This window comes from Apteryx rowi, unplaced genomic scaffold (genome assembly GCF_003343035.1).
Source record: "Apteryx rowi isolate R43461 unplaced genomic scaffold, aptRow1 scaffold_639, whole genome shotgun sequence".
NCBI classification, from domain to species: domain Eukaryota; kingdom Metazoa; phylum Chordata; class Aves; order Apterygiformes; family Apterygidae; genus Apteryx; species Apteryx rowi.
Genome location: NW_020450915.1, coordinates 193,244 through 218,023, shown reverse-complemented (window position 1 = coordinate 218,023; position 24,780 = coordinate 193,244). Strand labels below are relative to the sequence as shown.

The window sequence follows — 24,780 nt, the reverse complement described above, 5'->3', positions numbered from 1 at the left end:
TCAGCCTATTACACAGACTGGGATCTCAGAAAGAGCCTTAGAAAGTCTTTGGCTAGCTCTGTTAGGGCCTGAGTTGCAGAATGGTTGTCAGGGACCACAGGAGAGAAGACTGTCTCTTAGGTGAAATGGCAAGAGGGCCAGTGCACACTTCACCAGGCTGAGGCAGCACCAGAAGCAAAGCTTGGTTAGCATGGAAGAGGAAAGCTTTTGCCAGTATCAAGAGAGGCAGCTGGAGAGCTCTCTACACATTCTCCTTTTGCTTTACACAAAAAAAAAAAGAAAAAAAAAGAAAAACACACCCTCCATCCTACTGTCTTAATTTCTTAGACTGCAAAACATTTGGTCCTGGTCTGATATATGATATATGATTCTTTTACCTAATTTTGTGTATGCGGGTAATACCCAGTTCAAAACAGAAAAGGAAAAATCACGCAAGCCTTAACAGACGCATTAAAAATGCAGAGGAGTGCAAGTCCTATTTTAGTAACAGCTGAAGTACATGAGAAAGCAATCACAGTTGAACACCAGCAAACTACATACCACTGTAACCAATTTTGCTTCCAACAGGAGAGGAGGATCCTTTTAAATCCAGAGATATTTAAAATACACATGGTAAAACCAATCCTGAGCTGCCCAATGCATGCAATAAATGTGACTTTCAATAGTCTCTTCTATCATTACCAGATAACACGGAACTTCTGAGGCTGTTCTCCTGAAGTCCTGGGTGCAAGCAATTGCCTTTACCTCTGTCAYGTCTCAGGACACAAATGTGCACAAGAGCTCAGGGTTGGCTACATTATACTAGAGCAGTCATTTTGTAGCTAATGGCACATGTAGTGTGAGTACCTCCTGTGCCGTGCCTGTAATTGGGCTACAATATAGCCCAGCACCTATATAGCAACAACCTTGCTTGGTCCTGGGCCATGGGATAATCTGAATCCTCCCTCCCTCCCTCCAGTGGGGAAAGCCAGCCAGTCCAGGACAATTTCCAAGACCACCACATATCACCACTATGACCCAGAACTCTTCTGCACCTTCAGGTCACAACCATCCTGACATGAAATGAATAGAGGAGTTTTAAGTTTTGAACAATCCTGAAATAGTCCTACCTCAATTCAATTGTTTACTATGTGCCTTACAGTCCTAAGCATAATAAGATTATGGTGTGATTAGTCAGGACAGTTGGTCTCTCCTGAGCCTCCTTTTATTTTGTTTTGTAGGAACAAAGGAGACTTAACAGCAAACAAACCATTATTTTAGTACCTGTTGCTCAGGAAGCTGCAATATTCTAGAAAGGGGAAGAATTTCACTCCATGTCCATAGAAGCATTTTATTTCCAGTGGTTTATAAATACTTTACTTTTTGTCCACTAAAAGATAAAAAAGTAATTAAGTTGAATTCTTTTAAATTCTAGAGAAATTCAGCCTCCCCTTCCTGTTGTGCCCTCTGAATTGTCCACCTTACCTGTTTGTCACTTTTTCCTACAGCCCCTGAAACTTTTTAGGCCTTCCAGTGACATGACAAACTCAAAACAATAGATGTATGATCACTGGAAGAACTCTAAAAAAAACAAAACAAAAAACCCAAAGAAAACAACTTCATCCCCCTTCCCCCCTGCAAAAAAACCCAACCCCCACAAAATACAAGAGAGGCTCCTTGCTTCCTAAAAATTAATTGTGTGCCATCATTTAGATTTTAGTGAAACTGCCCTCCTATTGTGAAGTTATGACTGATTCTAATTGGCATAAGAAGGGAATGTTCTGATTCTTCCAGGTTGTATCAGACAAAAAAAAAAAAAACAGAGATGTATTAATGATCTTCCCACTTGTTGAAATATAGTACATCATATGCTTTGCTTCTGTCCAATGCATTGATTTGATCCAATTAACATGAAATCATTATGGACTGTTCTGGTTGAATGCATCTCCACTCCTACTTAAAATGTTGCACTGTGAAGCAGCAACAATTCCTTGAGCCAGACAGAAAGTACAAGAGAGCATGACCTCTAGTTAACATTGAAGAGGAGGAAAGAGAATCCCAAGATCTGTTGCCTGCTCAAGGGATTCAACAAAGCAACTTAAGAACGTGCTTATCAGAACAAAACAGCACTCGCATTGCATCAGGTTTGGCCTTTTATGATACTACTTTGTCATTCCAGCCCTCTCACTTTGTAATACAGACACTAGTATTATGTACTTGTGTGCACTTACCCAAGCATGCCTAATACACAGTATACAGCTGAGTTATACGAATGTTGGGAGTCTTTATGTAGAGATTCTCTGCTGCTTTAGTTAATTTTAATACTGGAATTGAGAGAGGGCTTCCAGAATCACTAGAACTGCAAGTCAAAAGCCTGCACTTAAACAAAGCTTTCACTGGCAAATTGCTAACAAGTGTTTCCTGGGCAGGGTGGACTGGAATTAATTTGTTATAAACTGAGTTTATAGAACATTCTTGGTGTAGAAGATTCCTTTTGCTCTCTTCTTTATAGCATTAAAAATCTTAAACCACTATCATCCATAGCACAGATCATTTTTGTTCAAGGAGAACAGTTTTTCTTAGCCTCTCACCTTTAGAAATTGTTTCATTTCCAAAATCTTTTTAATACTGATCCAGACTCCCAAGTTTTAAAGTCTGGATAACTCTACAACACTTAATTTATTAAAAAAAAAAAAAAAAGTGGGTTCAGTTGAGGGAAAGATATCAAAAAAAAAACAAACAAAAAACCAAAAAAACCATCAACAACAACCCAGCAGTATGAACTGCATAGTTGAGCCCAATTTGGATTGTAAATGGTTCCTAGAGAGACCTACTTTTACTATCCACAGTCAAGACTTGAGAAAATGAGCTCTTTGCTGTGGGATTAATAATAGATCTATGCAGATTGATATTCCCAGGAGACACAGGGAAAGGAAAAATATTAAAAACTGATGCTCCTGGCAAATGAAAAACTAATGGACCATATTTTCCCAAAGGGATGGGAGGTGCTTTCACTTTATTTCCCTCTGATGACTATGCAAGACCTGCCATAACGGGTAAAGCTCAGGGAGCACCATCTCCAGCTAAATGGAAACACCTTGAAAATTTCAGAGTACAGAGGGGAGTGTAAGTCAAACAATCAAATTCCAAGAGCACTGAATGCTCACAATTCTGCAACAGAATGTAGCTCCGTTTATAATTTACCTCAGAAAGTAGAAGAATTCTTCAACATTCACATTTCAGCCTGGAGTTTCTGTATACCCATGAGCAGGAACAGAAGGCCTTTTTTTTAGCAGGGRTTCAAATTGGAACTAAAGCCACTTTATCATTTAAGAACACTGTTTTTCAAAAACAATCAATATTAGCTTATTCTACTTTCAAACTCATCTTAAGAGTTTTATTAACTCTGATAGAACAGTTAAGAGATGGGCATCTGTTGGTGACATCCTTGAAAACACTCAAGGTACCTCAGCTTATTTATAAATATTTACAAGTAGGAAACTGCTTGTTTTCATGCAATTACCTGCATTTTCAAAATCTCATCAACTACTAGAAAATTCATTCTTAAATGAGTTAGAAAGGTGAAGAAATCAAAACTGATTTTCATTATTTAATATTTATTGATACAAAACAAAAAATAACTTGTAACAAACTACTTATTTACAATTTACACTGGAGGAAGATCTTTTAAGATCAGTGAAACAGTGTACTCCCAGTACTGAGTATGTGTCCACTTGGATGACAGTTACAGTTTCTTTAGAACTCCCTCACATTAAATGATCTTCAGTTTGCAGGTGAAGTTATGGAGAAGAGGTCTCCAACATCTCCTCTCCTGCTTTTGGTCTAAAAAATAAAAAAGAAATGAAGTTAGTTCATTCACATTGACACAATCTGTATCAAAAATCATGGCCTATCTGGCCACACCATAGTATTATAAAGTTACTGGACAGTAAGGTGGAACAACTGCAAATTGTATTCACAGCAGCAAGGATGTTAGAACATACACATACTCCAGGGGCAAATCAATAAAAATATTAGTATCATTTCAATTATGACTTTCAAAAAAGTGGATTACCTTAATATAATTTAACTAAACATGGCCTCTAATCTATTCCTCTATGCAAAATTTGCAGTTGTCAGTGTCACATCATCTTGTGGCATTCATACTTGGTCTGTAAATATTATACTGTCAATAATATGAAATGTGTATTTTGTGCAGGACAAAGAAAATTTAAAATAACAAATGCACTGAGACCTAAGGAGCAAATGTACATTTAAGTTTCATGCTATTTTTGTAAGAATCCTGTGCATATTTTAATTCACTTATATTCACTTCTAGACAAATGATCCACAATCCATGATTTACAGTTCTAAGCCCGTAAAAAGCTGCTAACAGTCAAGAGAAGTCCAAGAATTAAAATGGTTGCCAACTGAGAGAATGAAGTCTGATATAACCCACCATCAAGTGACCGCTAGGGGCTATCACTCCAGATGTAGAGTTACATGGAAAAAACAGCCACATCATCATCTGGACTGCACAAGAAGCCAAATTTTCAAACTGATTTAAAGCCCACATAAAAAAACAAAAGACTGCCATTGAGACTTGCAAACACAGCAGCCCACTAACAAAATATCTCTATTAAAAATTTTGTTTGGTATAGATATAGATAATTTTGGGGAAATCCACAATACTGATCAGTGGACTTATCATCAGACCCAGGATATGCATATTCCTTAGAGGGACACTTCAAAACGAAGACCAAAAGGGGAAGGTTACAGCCGGCAGTTTTAACAAAAACTAATATTTCATATCTTTTAATACACTTTCACTGTAGGGAAACGATGGCTCTTCCCCAGTGGCCAAGCACTCTTTGGCTCATCCCATATACTCTTTCAGCTGGTATGTTCATGGCCTGCTGTACAACAACAAAAGTTTTCTCCTTGCTTTATCTGCAGAGGGTATATCCATCTGCCTGTATATCCACCACCTCCTGTTTGAAGCATAAGATACAAGGTTCCTCAACACAACAGTGAACTAAATTTATAGAAGAGCAGCTTTCATAGCATGGGAGCCTCTGATTTTCCCAAAGAGCTCTGGGAACCATGTGGGAATTAGGCACAACTTCCCAATACTGGCAAAGGAAAAAAAAAAAAAAATGAAAGACTGAATGAATCACAGAATAAAAGAACCACCTTTATTGTCGACACCTGTACTAGGGTATGTGAACACCAAGATCCACTGCAATGAAAACAGTTCCAAATCTATTGCCAAGATCTTGATGGCTACATAGGGAGCCACAGACAAGAAAAAAAAAGCACGAGAACTGATAATTAGCCTGACCAATCGTGAATCAAAGTGAGAAGGGTCTGAGAACAGTGGGAAAACCCAGTATCCTGCAGACAGACCAGGAACTGCTCTCCTCCCTGAGCACCTGGCAAGATACATGGCAGCACCAGATTCCAAAATTCAGATTCACAGATGAGATAGGATGTCGAGATAGTAGATACCTCATGCCAGAGTGGAAACTGAAATCAACACATGGGCACAGAAACAGATTTGGGATCCCCAAACACACTTAGAGGACTGCTGATGCACAGGCTCAGAGCAGTGGGATGTGCACAGAGGTGACCTGTGACAGACAAATCACTGCTGTAAAGGAGACTGATCGAAGGATCACCCAGAAGAAAACTGTACAGCAGGGCCCCGTGGTGCAGACTGAACAAGATGACAGGAGGTACTGAACAACTGCTTCCCTCCATGCAGCAACTGGGAAGACTTCAGGAGAGTTCAGAGTTACCTGGGAATCTTTAACAGAAGAGAGGATCCCATCCATTCCTGGGCCCCCAAAAAGGGAGATTCTGAGGAAATGTATTCATCTCTAAAGAAAGCCCAGCACTCTACACCCAGGAATAACAGCACAGCAAGCCATCTGGAGCAACTGAACAAGATGCTGTGCTTACTGCCGTTTCCTGCTATCTCAAGTGAGATGCAGGAGGTAAGTTTATGACACCATAAATACCATCCTCCACCAGGCAGGAGAGAGAAAAGCTTAAACTTGTGATTAGTGAAGGGAACTAAACATTTCACTGGGCAGAAGTGGAGGGATGCAAATGAACTCCTTTTCCCACAGCATCCGAGCTTTTCATCTCCTGATCTCTTCTGTACCCCTTGACCCCTCCAGAGCAACCACAGTGACAAGGATGAGGAAGCCAGGCATGTGCACAAATACTCTAATGTACTTTGSAAAAACATTCCCATCCATGGGCAACAAGTAGGGTAAAATAAAGCTGACAGCTTCCAAACTGTGTGGGTAAACCTACATCATATGGAAGAAAACCTCAGGTGGGCTTGGTCAGCCACTAAGATGTAGCAGGTCTCAGCTCTCCCTCTAAGAGAAACCATCCTCTGACGGTGCAGGCCATCCTCTGATGGTGATCCTGCAGGGCCTCCCAGACTCTCCAGCTTATTCAGTCCAGGCTCCTCCTTACACACCATAAAAATTCGCCAACCAGGAAGACACTTTTCTCCTGGCATTGAATCACATTACCAGAAAACTCAGGCAGCAATGGGGTTGGGGGCGGAGGTGGTATATGTGCACGCATGCAAATCTGCAGCGATGGGCACATATTTCCATGCTAGGCCTCTGTGCCAAAACCAGCGGGTGCCAAGTGGCATTCCCACTGGCAACAGGAACAAAGGTATAAGAGCAGGTGAATGTCTAGACTAGCCTGCCAATACAAAATCAGGGTATGGTTTGATACCTAAGTGATGGCAAAGCCACAGCAAGATTGTGCCAAGGTGAAAGAAGTCACCTGCATGCTGAATTAGTGCTACCAGAGGAGCAGAACACACAATTTTCTGATGCTCTACATTAAGTTTGGCCGGGTGGAATGGTGCTGGAAAGGGGTTTTTCAACACTGCAGAGCCAGCCTCAACAGATGGATGAGACTCGAGAGCAGCCATGTGGGCCTGAAGTGGTCTCAGTTCTGCTTCTGCAATCYGGAAAAAAACAAAGATGATGATGATGATAATGAACATCTTTCCAGGGATGTCCTAAGCCGGCCTTCTTAGGATTAAAACTACACTAAAGTTCTTCAAAGAATGGAGGCCAAAGGAAGCTTTGAATTGCTTCTCTGAGCAAAAAATTGGGAGCTTTGCTAAGCCTTGTACAAAGCTTTATGATGGTGAAACTGGTGAACTTTTAGGCCCAAGAACACCTCTGAAAGAGTTCAAATATCAGCAACTGAGTTGGAAAAAATTATACAATCCTCACCAGTGGCACAAAGACAAAAAAAGATACCTTTGGTGAGGGCACTGAAATCCAAAAACAACAAGAAATTAGTTTAAGCAGCAAGGCAAAAAATGTAGGATAAAAACATTCAAACTTGATATGGCAGCTGAGAGGAACTGAAGCAGTGGCAGGTGAAAGCCTCTTCACACGGCCCACTCCCAGAGAAAAGGAGAGGCAAAGGTGCACCTTCGACAGATACTGCAAGGAGAAAATTGCCAGCTCAAATGGCAGGACGCAGAACATCTCACTGGCAGCATGTGCATATGGACTTTCACGAAGAAAAGGAAATTATGATAAACATTTTTGTAATAGATAAGGAGATCCTCTCTTCATAATTCCTGAAATAATTCAAGTTCCAGATGAGTGCAAATAAAGTTGGATAWCTAAGCAAGTTATTAGCACATGCATGCCTCCAATTAATTAAAAATGTGTTTCATCAGTGTACTCAGCTCCAGGGAAATAGGTAAGGACAGGGGGAAGAGGACTGGCCTACACCTCATTTGCAACCCTTAGCGTCTCACCAGAGAGATGAGCCTTGTGACGAAACAAATGCAAGCTTAAAATACTCTTCAGAAGAGGAACTAAATTATTTTCAGGAAAATAGTGTTATTGCTGTCATTCTCCCCCCTTTTTCTTCCATCAAGAAACACAAGTGTGTTATGCAGAGTGGATGTAGAATGTAAGCAACAGAAGCCATTTTATGAACAAGGTAATGATTTCTGTGAACTTAACTGGGGTTAACAACCAAATAAAATGAAGCTATTCTAAATTCTGATGAGATAATCTACTCAACGTAATTTGTTTGAAGGGTTAAACAGGATGCAAAGATGGACTCTGTAAGCCACAAAAAGAAGAGGCAAATAAAGCAAACAATCAGCGTTACTTTGTCTTTAAAAGATAGTGGGAGTTTGCTYACTGGCTGAAATACTGTTCAAGTCTGGCAGCTGTGTTCTAATTTATTCCTGCAGCAACCKCTATGCTTTACCTATGAATTATCTTAAGGGTGCACAATAAAGCTCAAGTGTTCAAAAGGCCAATGTCCACTTTCACCAATATTAAGAAAAGCAGCCATAATAAAAGTCAGAGAGCATTTGCTGGATGCAAAAAGGCCTCTGCAATTATCACTTAATTGTCCTTCATGGGCCAATACAGCAAGTCTCATACTTTCCCTTTAAGGTTGATCCCTCCTTCAGCACTTTTTCCTAACTGGCTACTTAATTAGTCTTCTTTCCTGGGCTTAATTATAAATTTGYTTTCATTAATTAGCCTCCGAGCTGACTTGGCACTTACTGAGATATAAGAGAAGTGCTTAGTTTCCTCAGTGTATGGGCTACTGTATCCTAAGGGAGCCTCCTCCTTGTCAGCCAGAAAATTTCAAGTTCAAATTGTGTTTGGAAAAAAAAATCATAATTAACTTGCATATCTTGTAATTGCCCACTCTGTTCTACAACACAAAAATAATGTTAACATAAAAAAGGATAGAACTAATTAATTCGGCCCTCTTTTTCAATGGATCATGTCAGCAATTGAATCTTGCAATTTTAGATAATATAAAATGACTTGATACTCTTAAATGAAAGTGATAATAGCATTACTTTAATCCCCAAAAAAGGGATTACCAGCAGACAGCTGTGTTCTGATGGCACTAATGCTGGAAAGGTATCCCTCACCATCCAAACGTCATGTTTAGTTCTTCGAGAAGTTATTGAACTTCATTGAAAGCCCACATGCAACCTAGACAACCCAGTCTGCTACATCTTTTGACACTGGGATACTACAAATACTATGGTTCTTCATTACATTAACACATCATATTGCTTGTTTCCTATTGCTTTTTACGGCATGTCAGTTCCAGAAGACACTCAAACAATTTTATCATATACCTGCAAACTTGATCAAATCTCATTTCAACTAGTGATACCGAAAGGACTGGAAAAAGCAACTTCAAACACCTGTAACTGTGAAACAGAATGAGCTAAACAGCATAATAAAATTTGTGTTATCAGCTATCCTACCAACCAGCTATCCTACCAGTTGGTATCCTACCAACTTCTCAAGTAGTTATTATCAAGAACACTGCTTTTCTTCAATCTTAAGGTTTAAAAGTCCTTACCTATTGAGCTACAAAGGGAAGTTAAGTATCTTATTTGGAAGATTAATATGTTTTTCTCTGAAAGCTTTTAGATTTGGATCTCAATTAAGTATACAGATTGGAAAAGTAAACAGGTTGCTTCCTTCAACCTCATGTTTCATTCATTGCCCCTGTTGTGTACCAAACATGAGAAGACTGCTTAACAAGTGCAAAGCAAATGTGGTTTTACAACCTTTTGTGAGCCCTTACTCAGGCACAGCAGTTTAAATCCAGCAAAACAGGAACACAAATTTTGTGGGTGAACTCAAAAATATAGAACAGTTCTCCAGGCATTCCTTTAACATATTCTTTCCCCAATAAGCAGTTGGCTAGCCAATTATTTTCACTGATGATCAAATATTGTTCTACTCTTAGAACCGAATATTAAGAATCATTTTTGTTGTCAAATCCTAAAGTAAGTTTTCACATGCAGCCAGAGAAATGTTTGGCTATGACTAAATTCATGAACATCATGAAGTGACAGGATATTCTGAAGAGGAAATGTACCATTTTGGAAGGACTAAGATATTCAGTTAAAACAGCTGCCAATACCATTAAAGAGGCACATTCTTTATGAGGCATGTTCAGTTAGATGTATTATCTGCAATCAATCACCACTTAAAATAAATCCTGTATTACAATACACAGTAGACAACAGAGTCTACATCAGTAGAAATATAAATAAGAAATATTTCTTCATGCTGAAATGCCTTTTCAGCTGTTATGAAAATGAGGATATAGCTCTTTAGGTTTATTACATTTCCCCAATGTTAATTTAAAATCATCTGCAGATAACTAATTCAGTTACGTACTTGAAAAATAGAAGGAATTGTATATGTGCCCCAGATCGTTTTATTGGCACTCTTTATTTTTCTATAATTACTCAGCTCATATTCTATTTTCTGTTTACTAAGTTGTATAAATATGTATGTGCACACAGATCTGACCCTTTTGCAATCATTCTTCTGCTGCTTTAAAGTGCAAAAAGCGTTGTTTAGTAAAATAGAAACAGCTTTCTAGCCAAATGAAACTCTAGATAGTTACACTTTCAAAAGAACCTGCTAACCAGCAGAGTCTTTTTCTCAGAGGGACCCAAAGCCTTTAAAAATCTGACTTTTACATTTAGGTGAATCACTGTCAGTAAATCTCTTAAAATTTGCCTCTAGTTGTTATCACAATACATACTGTAAAACACAAGTACATACTAACACTGAGTGGATGAATATATGATTCAGCCTTTGTTTTCAAATCTCTCAGTTATTATTCACAGAAAGCAACAAATTAGCATCCTAAAACAGCAATATCCTCCAGGAACAGTATATTTACTGCATCAGCAACAGAATATGTACTGTCCTGGCACGTCTCTTTCATGATCATAATCCTGAAAGCATCATCTATAGTCATGACACAGTAAATCAGCCTACATTCAAATCCAATTCTTATTTGCTTCAATAAGCCTGCTAAAGATATGGCAAATAGAATATGGATGTGCCTAAGATGAAATAAATCAATACCCTTCTTCAACTGGCAGCAGGTAACACCGGCTAACTCATTTTGGTCTAGCTTAGCATGAAGCTGGCTCACATTTATACTACATTTAGAGGTAACATTCTGTGTTCTAGAATACGCAAAAAGTTATGCCATCTGAGTTGAACATATAAGACATTATAGTCTTTGAAGTAACCTGAAAGCTGTTTTAAAAGCTTACAACACGCAAATAACATTATATAAACCCTAAGAATATATATTTAAGCTATGGGCCACAAAATGATGTGCATGGGCTATTATCTTAGCATTTTTCAAAGTCTAAATAATTTTGCCACATCTCTATGCAAAATTATCATAATGGGACGTGGAAGTTAGATTATTCAACACAGTAGAAAATATGCAAAGGAGAAGAATCACATCTTGGCAAGGAACAGAAAGGGATTTATGAAAGTTAATTTCTCAGATGTCAGAGAAATACCCATTAGACTTTTTTCTTCCTTTTCAATATCCCACTTGGTAAAGAAAAAAATGAGACCACCAAAGGTTACCCATGACTACTAATAGCCTGATATACAATAAAATATAGGAAGCAGGAGCCATAACAAGAACAGGCAAAAATGAAACATAGCGGCATCCTCTGACTAATGACCCATTCTTGTTTGCTGCATTTCATATTGTAGAACCCTTAGGAGTAGCGAAACTCAGACTCGCAAACAGAACTTCACAACAGAAGTTGTGAATTGTCCTGCACCTGCTCACCTTATATTCAGGCTAATGACAGGCAAATGAGTTTTGTACAAGCGTCAAGTTAAAAAAAATGCAACCCAGACAAAGTGTAAGCAATCTAGCTCAATTCAGCTTCTTATAAACTGTGTACTAGTATTTTAAAAAAGAGTTTCAAGTGAATGGCTGCAACTGGTACAACATACATAACAATGAAATTAGCAAGGTACAATGCCTAGTCCTAATGTTAATGGAAAATGATTTACATTTATTGGCAACAGGATTCAACTGAATTTTTATCTTTATGTGTAACATATGCTTCTTCCTCCCTTCTAAAAGTCAAGCCCTACTAAAGTACGGGTGMCTGCCTAAGCATATATAGATGTGCTTAGAGCCCCATCTAATGGTAAATACTGAAATTGTTTGTATAGATAAACTAGGCAAAAAAATCGATTTTTTTTTTTAATTCTTCTCTATTCTGCCCCTCCTTCTTTCCAAAATGGAATATTTTTCCTAAACTACAAAATGTTGGAGCCATTGTGACTATTTTAAGAAACCAAGCTCCTTTTCCACAGCAAAGTGGAAGAAAAAGACACTTCTTGCTCAGCTGTCACAGCAAAATACATGGTATACAACTATTTCTTTTACCAGAAGTTCAAGGTGAAACACGAAGGGAAAAAAAATAAATAAGCAAGTATCCAGTTGGTTATCTCTGTATACTTCTTCATAATTTTACAAACTAAAAGCAACATCCTAGATACAATACCACGCATACTCAGCTTAAATGACTTTGCTACTAAAGAGACAAAAATCAAACACTGAGATGCAGTTCAACTCTGAAACGTTCTCTGCAAACTCAACTATATAGGATACCTCTTGTAAGAAATTCAGTACCCAGGAAGCAACAAAACCATCTAGCCTGCAAAATTCCTTTACAAAATCCACTGTATTCTGTTGACATTCCCAGCCACAGAATTAGGAAAGCCTGACCAAATGTTCATGGCATTCTGACCTCAGACCTGCACTTCAACATCTGGCACTTTCCAGTCTGTGTCAGGAACAGGCCTGTGCGCTTTTACTTTTGTTTACGACGACATTCTGAAGGACAGATTTTTAATCATCTACTGGTGACCTAAAGAAAATCCACGCAAAAGCTTGCTGCCAAGTTACAATATAGTGCAGTGGGAGAAGATAGATTGGTGCCTGATACAGCAAGGGCAGTATATGACCTATCAGCTGAACCTACCAGCATGCAGCGTGTTGCTGGAAAGTGGCAGGCTGCCTGGACTTCCATAACAACATACATCCACGCTTTCCTTCAGAACCATAAACTCTGTAACCCGTATTGTTCACCAACTCCTTCACAAGGCATCCTGCTCTCCACCCTGGCAAAATGAACGGATAGCAAAGGGTACACTCCTTTGCAAGGCTGCAGTGAAGCTTCTCTCATAGTGGGATAAAGCACCAGCAGAGAGGCCGTTTGTGGAATGCAAGCAATGCTTCAGGTAGCAGCAGTTTTGGCTAGTACATGGCATTGCCAACAAGCATATCTTAATACCCTCTAAAAGGCAAGACTCTAGTTAAAAATAAAAGGTCAAGCCAAATTTTCAGGAACCTGTTTTGACATAAGGAGCCCACAAACTTAATGGAGTTTAGCACCATCCCCACTCATCTCTGGACAGGAATGAGGAATTAGTTTAGCATGTTCATGCCCACATTGTGAAACACACTTGGTGCACGAGAATATTCTATGGTGCCAGCATATTAGATCAGCCTTTTTGTCACCAGTTTCAGCACTGTAGAAGGAATGGTTTTTGAAGATAGATCCTGTTATTTAAGCAGAGAGATTTTGGGGTGCTGAAAGTAGGGGTACCTGGATGCTATCTCAGAAGCAAGTCATCAGCATTTCAGTGCACATGAGCTTTATCAGAGACTAAAGGGAGCTACACAATCTCAGTAGAAAGGTAATACAGAAGAGAACCTGTAGCATATCTTCTTTCTGAACTCCCCTACCTTTAACACATCCGAAAAGTGGTTTTATTCTGACTTTTGGCTGAAGCCAATGAGCTGTTGGGCTCAGAGATCACATCCACGCCCTGACTGCTGGGAGACACGTGGGAGAAGAATAGATGATCTCTGGTCTAATGCTAGTCCTGTACTGTTTTCCAAGTGGCAAATTTCCAGACCTCTGCAGGCCTGAGGAGTGGAAAGACTTACAAACTGAGCATTTTACTGGGTGAGATTCCCTCAAGCAGCAGAGACAGCATGTGCGCCCATCTGGTAGCTAAGATGGCTCCAAAACAGAAGGGACAATATTTGAATCTAGATGACCTTGAAGAGACCATCCCAAGCCCAAAATTCAGAAAAGCTGCCAACACCAAATTATTATCAGCTGCAACTAAATGACTTTTTTTTAAATCTCATGTTAAACTGCCTACAAAATTAGAGGTTGGGGAAAAAACAAAGGTCTTTCCCTGCAGTCTGAGCCTTGACAGCAAATAGTTTGTATCAAGGCAGAGGAAGAACTGAATGGTGTCTGGCATATTCCTTTGTTTTGCCTTCTCAGAGTTCAGCATGACTTAGCCATAAATACACACAAGCCATATGACTTCTACTGACCAAATATTTCCAAGGTCAGCCTATACGTGCACTGATTATAGGAATGACTGCTTGAAAGAGAGTGTTTAAAAAAAAAAAAAAAAGTATATTATCTCAACTTCCCCAATCTAATTGGTCTCTCACAGAGGAATGGTAATGTCAGTGTCTAGGCACTTTCACAGACAAATGAAGTTATTTGGCAGCCGACAGCTTCTTAAGGGAAGCACTAAAAGCCAATTCTTCTTTCTTACTTTAATGCATAACCTAGATTTGGCATAAAGATCTCGGTCAAGACTGTTTACAAGGTAAATACTCAGTCCTCAAGTACTCAGTCCTTAAACAACTTTCAATTCCAGTTCAGTTCCCCCCATGATCTCCTCCTTTTCTGGAATAGCAGTGACCATTCAGAGAAAGGATCCTATTGTAATAGCTGTAGTTTATCCTTATCTTCAGCCATAAGGAACCTTGAACAGCTTGGGAGACAAATGCTATATACGCCACCTGCTGTCCAGACTTGGTTTTTGGAATATACAGAATGAGCATGATTTTCCCAGAGGTCTCGATTATTACCCATGAAGACATCAAACAAAACGGAAGGAGATATTAAAGTAATACATTTGGCAATGACTTATTGCCCAGACAAAATAAAGCTATCTACAGCGTTCAGAGCTGATCACACAATCACACCATAGCTCATACAGAAGATACAACTGAAAAGCTCCTACACAAGAGCTCCCATTTTACAACATGAATTTTAGAYACTAATTACCCAGCTGCTACACAAGGAAGAAACTTCTGTCATTAACATATTGGAAGAATGCTGGATACTAGCACACAAGCATTCCACTAGCCCATCTCCATGACCAGCAATTATTGAAGTGCAAGCAGCATGATCCTACATTTAAATAGAGATTATTCTGAGAGGTTCGTACTAGACAAACATTAAGTCTACCAGATGTTATCTGAAGACGTCAAAACTTATTCAAATGCTAAGCATCTTCTGGGTTATTAGGCATATAAATACAATTTGGAACAACAATGTATTTTACTTGAGAAATCTGTAAGTATATCTTTCTATCTTTGGATGACAAAACAACAGTATCAGACCCAAAACAAGCTCCCTCATTATGTGATTTCAGTAAATTTCTGAGTTGGTTTTTAACTCTTTTTATACCAATTTCACATGCTCCGTGTTAGTTTGTAATGTTAAGCTGGACAATCTCTTTTTATGTAAAAAGAAACCCAAAAAACTCTATTATATAAAAGCTTTAAAAGCATTTTAACAAACTTTTATACGCAAAGTTCTTTACCTATCTCTTTTCAGTTGTGTGAAGAGAAGAATGCTTTCTTCATTCAGAATATTACGTATGTTATAACCATTTCCTACAAAGATGAGCAGAAAAGGTTTTGTTTAGAAGCCATTAACAATTTTTGAAGTTTACGACTAAGAGTATTTTTCATTATTTCATATATTTTAACAGATAGGGAAGAAGAGCCCTTAACCTAGGATGCCACCCTTAGACCCAAGTCACTGCATTCTGCAGTGATAACAAGGAAGAAAACCTACATCTAGAGTCTCCCTCAGAACTACTTCGAACTCTCCTGATTTCAGTCCTACCCACTGAAGGACAGCTTCTCGTATGGAATTCATTCCACTTTCATTTCAAAAGGGCAAAATCAGAGGTATCTAACAATTCTCAACCAGTATGAAGTTACAGCCCTTCCAACACACAGTTTGCACCTTCTACAGATCAAACATGGAGTGTAATAGGTATTGAACTGATCCAATTGGATTTTCATAATTTTATGTACAAAATTAGCAAAAAGATGAAGACCAAAACAGTCATATTAATTACCACTATATTAAGCTGTCTGTGAAGCTTCACAAACATTACAGTTTGGGACAGAAACAGAATATCAAAGAGAATGTGACTCTTATAATTTGATTACGTAATCAAAAACTTTGAAGCCAACCCACCAGAACACACAGTGTTTGCATGACTGCCTTCAAAGGTTAGGTCATCAACCCATGTCCAGTGTTGGGTCACATTCCCGTCTTCGTAACCCTATACTTTCACATTCCTTACTTGAAATTCTTTTTAATCATCATTCAGCTCAGTTTTAATTCCTAGCATGCTAATTCAGTCTAGTCTGTTTCCAACAAAGTGGTTTTAAACACATGTGCTTACCTGCTGGAACATAGAAATAGTCCCCTGTAGTCAGATAATATGACGTCTTATGCAAGGTAAGAACAATTTTGCCTTGGATAACATGGAAAGCCTTAATATAAGCCAAAGGGTTCTAAGATTAGCAATGATCCTTTTGCAAACATTTAAGAAAACTACCCAAGAAAGTAAGCTCTTTCTTTTTCCCCCCMAAAAAACAGTTGTAAATGAAGGCCAAAAAACAAACAAACTAACATAATAAGCAGAGTTGCAACTCCTTTTCCCCACCTCTGTTGAAAAATAAGTTGCAAAACTTAAAAAGGGGGGTGAAGGGTCTTTTCCTTTTTTTCTTCCTCCTTTTCTTTATATTTCTATTTTGCCTGAAAGTTCCAAACAGTAAGAACGTACAGGGATACAGGTTTAATGTCAAACAAAGCAAGGCAACGTGCATGCAAAATACCTGAGCTAATATTAGCAAGTTTTTTTTATTTCTGTTTGATTTCACAACTCAAATAATTCTTTAATGTTTCCCGTATTTATTTGCATTTTAAGACAGAAAAAATGAAAAAACAAACATGTCAACTTCATATGCTACTTTTAACCATTCTAAGTATTCTTCAAAGTGCTAAAGATTTTCTGTATACATACAGTCTACTATATAAAAATAAATAGGAAGAAAGCATACTTACTATTGTATCCATGTGAACAAACTGGTGTCCCTTTTCTTTAAATGGTTTCAAGACCAATTTACCAGTTGCAAAATCAGAGGTATTCAGATTTTTATATATTTCTACTGATTCATCTTTAAAGAAGCAGGAATGTCTGTTTCCAGTGTTAATACACTCTACARAAAAAAAAATCCAGGAGATTAACATTAAAGTCAACACATAATCAGTTTTGTTATCCACTCAATAACCACTTTTTAAATTATATACTCTATGCATGATACCAGTGCAATACCCCAAAGAGCTAGATTCAATATTAACTGAAAAATCAGGACATTTCACTCCCCTGTCCCCCTTTTTCTCTCCCTCAGGCTTTTTCTCCAGAAAAACAATTAATATTTCAGCAGCTCAGTTTTTTTAATGCTTAAGGAGGCATGAACAATCTTTTTTCTAGATCAGTCCAAAGGAAGACTCTGTTCTACATACTTCCTACATAATTCAGAAAGGTCCTTGTCAAACCCCCTCAACTTACCTAGAAGAACTTCCTTATTTGTTATTGGGTCCAGTACAACAGTTGGCTTAGAAGTATCAGCTAGAGTCTGATCCAAATTTGCAGCTATCTCTCTCCCTGAAGAGAAAAAAGACCAGCAAAATAATCACTCTACATTTTAAAAACTTTTATTATGTCACCACAATTTTTGCAGAATTTTAGATTTCAAACATAAGTAGTTAAATTTATTAAGTGACTTAATAGACTGATGTACACTTTCTTCAAATAAAAGGAAATAATCCATAACTCTCTGAAATAAGTAATTTTCGTTGGAATTACTTCTATATGTGACAGATATGGAGACCCTGAACCCTAAAGAATTTTCCTGAGCAATGCCAACTATTTCTACTATGCTACCAATAACAGTATCTACTCAAAAGCATGTGTGTTTTAAGAGAAGACATGTTCCTAAATAAAAGAGGAATATTAAATACATGATGAACAAAGATGAATTTCCTTCTACACACTGTTGATGTTAAAGAGATGAAATGTTCAGAAGAATAAACACATGTTCATTTTCCTTTTCTTGAGAGATACCATTAAAGGAATCTCATTTTAAGTTCTAAATCAGAAAACTATTTCTATAATGAAAAGGGTTTTTCCAGAGAAGGCAATAGCCTAACAGTTGATGTCAAACTTACACTTTTCAAATAAAAAAGAGACACTAGAGAACTTTCAAGACAGAGCAAATATCCCCAAACTCTCTTACAGAAGTCTCTTAAGCGGACAAGTTTAGCACAGGAAATTTCTCTACAGGCAGTCAGAACAAGGATGTCAAACGCAAGCTGCAGCACTTTACAGAAGCCTGTAATTGCTTACCTACTCTTATACCAAGACAACCAGGGATGGGAAGAAAGTTACTGTGTTTGAAGCAGCTACGTTCCAACATAGCCACCTCTCTATGAGCAAAAACAGCAACAGCGGCAACTTTATGGATATAACCACAGAATTTTTGTAGCATCAATAAAATTCAGGAAATTCTACTCAGCTCTTTACTTGTGGGCCTTATACATCTCACTTAAAATTCAAGGATGCTAACAAAACAGTATCTCTCAAGATGGATGTCTGTTAAATAGCAAATCCATCACTTTTGGAGGCAGTTTAAATGCATCTAAAGCAACAAATAATTCTTGTAAGATACAGTATGAACAGTCAATACCAGCTCAAGTTTACATAGGCTGCAAATGACTTGCATAAAAACTTAACAGTTGTGCTCAGAGCAAGGGTTCCAGCAACGGCCAAAAGCAGGCATCTCTCCAGCTCTCCAAAATAGTGTAATGGAGTAATGACGCTTCCCTGGAATACTCCTCGCCTCTAACAACATGCAGTTCTCACTGTCTATTTAAGAACTATCCACAGGTAAGTATTCCATGAATTTAGCCAGTTCTCCCTTTGAATCTAAGTAAACTTTTTTATCCACAACTTTCTGCGTGGCAAGCAGTCCACRAGCTTAACTGCACATGGTCAGAAGAACCACTTTATTGTGCTTGAAAAACCTGGCTCCCACTAAGCTTCATTTGACACCTTCTAGTTCTTGTATTTAAAAAAAAAAAATTGTTTTATATTCCCCTTCTCCATGCCACTCATCATTTAAAAGGTCTCAGCTGCACCCCTGCAATCACCTCTTTTTAGGACTGAGAAGCTTTTGCCTACATAGTTGCTCCTTGTACAGGAGTTCTTCCATATTTGTGACAAGTCTTCTCTGAACCTTCTTTGGTCCTACTACTTTCTTTATGAGATAAGGAATCAAACTTGCATGCAATACTCTAGAGCATCACAAATTTCTAACTACATTCACTATTTTCTTCCTTATTCTTTCTCTTATGATTTTTAACATTCAGTAGTTTTTTTAAAAAAGGTTATCAAGACTATCAAGCCTTGTGCTGACTTTCTTACAGAACTGTCCATTATTACCCTAAACTTCATACCTTAGTGGCAATGATCAATTCAGAGCCCATCCTTTTTAATGTGAATGCAGGACTGCTTCCCCCTGCCCCCACCTGCCTCCCTTGCATTACCTACACTGAAGCATACCTACCATTTCTAAATCTACACTCAATCTCTTAAAGTCCTTCTGAAATTCTTAACAGCCCTAGGTTTTACTACACTGAGCATGATCAATGAACATGGTTCAGCAGCATGGGTCTGCATATCCCTCTGCTGTACAAATTGACTGTTGACTATCTTCCATTTTCTATCTTTTAGCCAATCTTTTACCCATGAAGTTTTCCTCTTATCCCGTCACGCTTTAGCCTCCTAAAGAGGTTTTGATGCAAGAATCTATCAAATACCTCTTGCACATCTCAATTCGTTATATCAACTAGATCCCCCTCCTCACGTCATTGCTGACTCCCTCACAGAACACCAATACTTCGCAAGGCACTACCGCTCTTCTCAAAACCATTTCTGACCCCAGGGTCCACTAATTCTATCCTTTAGTACAGTTTCTAATTCATTTGATACACACATCCACAGATCTCTCTTAGAGCCCTTTTTTTCCCAAGGATCTATGGCAAAATGTCATATGCCTACACACAGGAACCAGGATGATTTTAATCAAGAGGTTACACAACAGTTAAAAGTTAGTTATTTCATTCTGAGTTGTTTTAGAACTGTGTCAGGACCATATGATATTCTCCAATTTGTTAGCATCATTTTGTCTACTTGTTCTATAACTTTATATCCAAATGTTTCAGTCTCAAACAAAAGCGCTGGAGAGTCCTCAGAAAGAAAGGTTCTAACATCCAAATCTCTTCCATAGAAGAAAAATTGTCTGGACTATGAGCCTATCTTTCTTCTGAGTACCATCTACATGCTGATCATCTACTGGCCTTGCAGATTCTCTAGCAAAGCTTCCTGTTCACCGGTGTTTAGAACGGTGTTTATTACTCATTTTTATCCTTTTTTGCCTTGTTCTTAAAGCTTCACTTGCCTTGTTATGTGTTTATATTTAACCTACAATAGTTTAAAAATCTATTGACAACATATGCTACCTTTTCAGATGTGATATTACAGGTATCAGTGAAATGCCAGGAAGTTTTTGTACCTAAACTGCACATTATGAAACTAAACACATTAACATCGTTAACCAACAAGCTGATCAAGGACAGAAGTACAGCCTACTTTCTTTAACCCCTGCTTTAAGGGCATCACCACACTTCTGGTTCTGTCCTTTACCTCTCCCTTTCCAGCCTTGAGAAGTTCAAGTTTTTATAAGAAGATAATACAGCATTGCTACAGCTACAGTAAAAGCAAAGTGTTTCTCACATCAGATCACATTAACAAATTTCATTATGTAAGGTTTTCACTTAGAGACAGAACCAAGCTGTCACAGGAAAAAATCTTAAAGCAATAGTGTGTTTGAGCATAGATTTTTTTTAAGCATTAAAAAAAAAAAAAAGAAAGAAAAACAGGAGTCTGTGTTTATACTTGTCTGATCTCCTTTCTGCTTATGACCACGCTTCTTCCGTTTAATCTTCCTGCAAGGTTCTGTTTCAGGACACACTATTCCACTGATCACAAGTCCTGAAACAAAAGGAAGTTAAGCAAAGTTCACTAACACACAATGATTATTCTACAAGAATGCAGATTTGCACAACCTAAATCATTTCAGTTCAGAATATAATTCCTCAGTGCAGAAATCTTCAGACAGCTTTAAAAAAAGTCAGAACAAATCCAAAAAGCTTTTCAAAAGCAAGTAAAAGTATTTTGGAATGCAATACAACTGGACACTTTTTGAAAAGAATCTGATCATATTTCAGATGAAGAATATTTCAGAAAGTCATGACATGAGAGTCAAGTTTTAAGAAAAAAAAAATCAACTTTAGGGACACAAAGAAATGCTATTTTCAAGCAGACTAATTACTTAAGAGAAGACCAAATTAGGCTGAATTGTCAGAAAAAAAATGACTGAGAACAAGATGTATTCTATCACTTGGGGCATTTAACACTATGACTGGATAAAATATTATGGTATCTTCTCTAGAAAGCAATTCATACACCAAGAGAAATGCTCCAATGAATGATCCAGTAAGTTGTCTCTTTTCCCTACATCGTACAGAATCTTTGACATAATAAACGCAGTAATACTGAGAAACTATTTTGTTCTTCCTGCTACAGTTAAAACAAGTGTACTTAACATTCTCTGCTGATACTGACTAAATAGATGACGAAATAGTACCTTGAGACTATAAACAATTTACTTTTTTAAATTAATGAGCAAATAGCAAGTGTCTCAAAACTTTTATAGCACAAAGTCAGCCCACACTAAGTAACCCTTACCATGCTATCAGGACAAACCAAATAGAACTAATACCTGAAGGCCTCATTGTATAGTTCACACGCTCCCCTCGCCAATATTCCAAAGGTCTCAGACGTATCCTTTTTGTTCGACGAACATTAGGTGTGTTGGAGGGCATTACTAAAAGCATTTACATTAAATAAGAAAGAAAAACTCAAAAATAGAAAACACAGAATAGTCTGTCCTGTTGTTCCATATCAGCTGAAATAACCCAGCTGATATTTATACCACATTGTTTTTATGACAGGGAAAGAAAATCAAGTATCACCAAGAGTCTTTTTACATACATCAGTATTTCACCCTACTTTTTTTTAAACATACATCACACTACCTTTCTATTAGATGCCATTCTATATATCCTAGTGAATCACTGAGATATGGACATTAGGGGCTTAAGCACAAAAAACAGCAAAGATACTACAGCCACGAAGACAAACTCCGATGACAAAGGCTAAGAGTCCTACTCAGATCTAAGGGATTTCACCAACAACAGTGAAAAAAGCATTGCCTTGGTTGTGGCAACAGGAGAGTAACAGAGAGACTGCATAAATAGCCATAGCCCCTCCTGTTCCAGGTTCCTAAGTCCCATCTCCAAAGTCCAAAAGAACAGCACTTTTGCCAACAGAACCCCACACGTTTCCAGAATTTCTCAGATATATATTTTCAGACTTACCTATAACACAGGCTGAATTTTCAATTTTTTTAAGCTACCATATATGAATACAGTAAGATTCTGTATTTTAGTCTATATAAGGACTAAAAGCTCCCTTTAGGAGAACAACTTAGTCAAGAATATTCAAATGCTAAAAATAAAAATGGTAAATAAAAAATTGCTTAGATTGTTTTTGAAAATAGGCARACCTAGTGTTGTACATAAAATAATAATGAAAGAATTAACAAAATAAAAATAAAACAAACTAGTATCGGATTACAATCCACTGCATGCCTGCTGTTCCACCCTATCCTCCCACATGACCAACTTGGACCACAACAGGAGACAAGGTCAAAAAATGCATCCTCAGTTAAATTGTATTAAACTGCTTCAAATTCTCTTAGATTTGCCACAGATTAAGAGGACACCTATGAATTGATGAGAGAGAGCAGTTACCAAACAGTAAGTAGTGTCTGCCTCAATATTAAATGAAAAATGGAAAGGTGATAATTAAAAAGATAATTGTCAAACACAGTAAAAAAGGAGAAAGTCAAAGTCTTTTAAAGTAACTTAAAAATTACAGCAGGGTTACACAGTACCCTAATGAGGGATGAACAAACCTTATCTTTAAATACTTTCTGCACTTTCCCTGACTGTTCTCCAAAAATTTTTCAACTTAAAATTAAGGTTTTGAGGACACAGCATTGCATAAAGTATTAATGATGCTTAACAAATTAATGCATGAATCCTTTTCTAGGGGTTTTCCTGCATCTCCTTTAGTGTAATCTACATCAACCTGGAAATGCATTTGTATTTATAGGCTTACATTAAGGTATTTTAAAAATCTTACCTATTTTATGTCTTGCTATCTTGTTTGACAACAGATCATTTATTTGACAATCCAAATCTTCAGAGTTATCTGAAAATACATTCAAAAAAATCCATCACAATACTGCTCCTGACTTCAATATTCAATTATTCAATATATCTGCTAGGAGCAACTAAAAGTAGTTACAAACAAAATTCCCAAGTCCCAATTTCTTTAAACAAATATGAAATCCTTGATGTAAATAAACAGCATATGTAATATGATTTTATGTAGAACAAGCTTGAAAATTATATGAAAATTAGGCATAGAAGTAAATATTCCTCAGATCCGTCCCTCTGAACAAAAAGTATTGGCAAATTATAACTACACACATAATTCTATTGATCGAAGTGCAAGATCATTCAGCTTTACGCCACTCAAGTATAACTTCAGAAGACAGTTATTTTCAAAACATGCACAAAACTAGGTCTCTGAAGAAAGCATTGCATAAAGTAACTAACACGACTGGCTCTAGAACATTAAAGAGAAGACTTTCTATCCTCAGAGTCCATACTTGCTATGACAGTATGTGCAACTTGTGTATGGAAATTTAACATAGAAAATGAAAATATTCTTAGGTAAATAGGCCCTGATTCCGTAAGGCTGTAAACTTTGATCTAGGGTGGCAGGAAGTGAACAAACATAGTACTGTCACATGACAACATACTAAATGGGTACAAACCAAGTATTAAGGTTTGTTCAAAATACTTTGGAAGGATAATTTTATCCTGGTAGGCTTTATGCCAAACCATGCAGTGCACGTTCTTCCACAGCTAACACAATATAAAGCTGGCATAAACACTGTATCATATACTCGGACAGAAACGCGATCACTCCCACTCCARTCAGCACTTGTTATACTGGACAAGCCAGTAGAGCAGAGATACAATAGAAATTACTCCAGAATCATAACCTAAGAAGCATATACAGAAAACAGAGGAAAATACCAGCTTTAAACATTACCTGAAGATGAATTATCCTGTTTACAAGCAAAGGACTTCCTTCTAGAAGTAAATTTAACACCATGTTCTAGTAAAGGCCCACTTCAAAGAAAACAAAAAAAAATTGCTTGAAAAATGTTACATATCAAAGGAACATTATAGCAAACCCAGGAGTGACAAATCAACTTTTTCGCATCACACAATTTTTCCTTCCAAATGCCTGTCTGTACCGATTAGATACRGAAGCAAATGACTGCTAGCTAGAAACCACAGGTCCCAAATCCATCAAACRGAGCACACTAAAAACTGTTCCTCTACTCAGTCAACACACAGCCAAACTAGTGTTCACATAATCTCTCTAGCCAGACTTACTAAAATCTCTTACTTTTTTCCCTCCTTTTCAGGAAAAAGAGACCTTCTCCTTTTCT

The 24,780-nt window shown here is 37.6% G+C and overlaps 1 protein-coding gene across 3 annotated transcripts in view; it reads right to left on the bottom strand.

Moving 5' to 3' along the window:
- Positions 1-3,582: 3,582 nt before the first annotated feature.
- CENPC (centromere protein C) overlaps positions 3,583-24,780 on the bottom strand; it is a 32,975-nt gene continuing 11,777 nt past the window's right edge. For 2 of the 3 annotated variants that reach the window (XM_026084398.1, XM_026084400.1), the window contains exons 11-19: positions 24,375-24,454; positions 23,394-23,462; positions 21,907-22,011; positions 21,021-21,116; positions 17,574-17,669; positions 17,066-17,220; positions 16,401-16,491; positions 15,522-15,594; positions 3,583-3,822 (exon numbers count right to left, since the gene is read on the bottom strand). In XM_026084398.1, coding sequence (XP_025940183.1) covers positions 3,780-3,822; positions 15,522-15,594; positions 16,401-16,491; positions 17,066-17,220; positions 17,574-17,669; positions 21,021-21,116; positions 21,907-22,011; positions 23,394-23,462; positions 24,375-24,454 — 808 coding nt within the window. In that variant the 3' untranslated portion in view covers positions 3,583-3,779. The remainder of the gene's footprint in view (positions 3,823-15,521; positions 15,595-16,400; positions 16,492-17,065; positions 17,221-17,573; positions 17,670-21,020; positions 21,117-21,906; positions 22,012-23,393; positions 23,463-24,374; positions 24,455-24,780) is intronic. The other variant, XM_026084399.1, reaches the window with a different exon arrangement.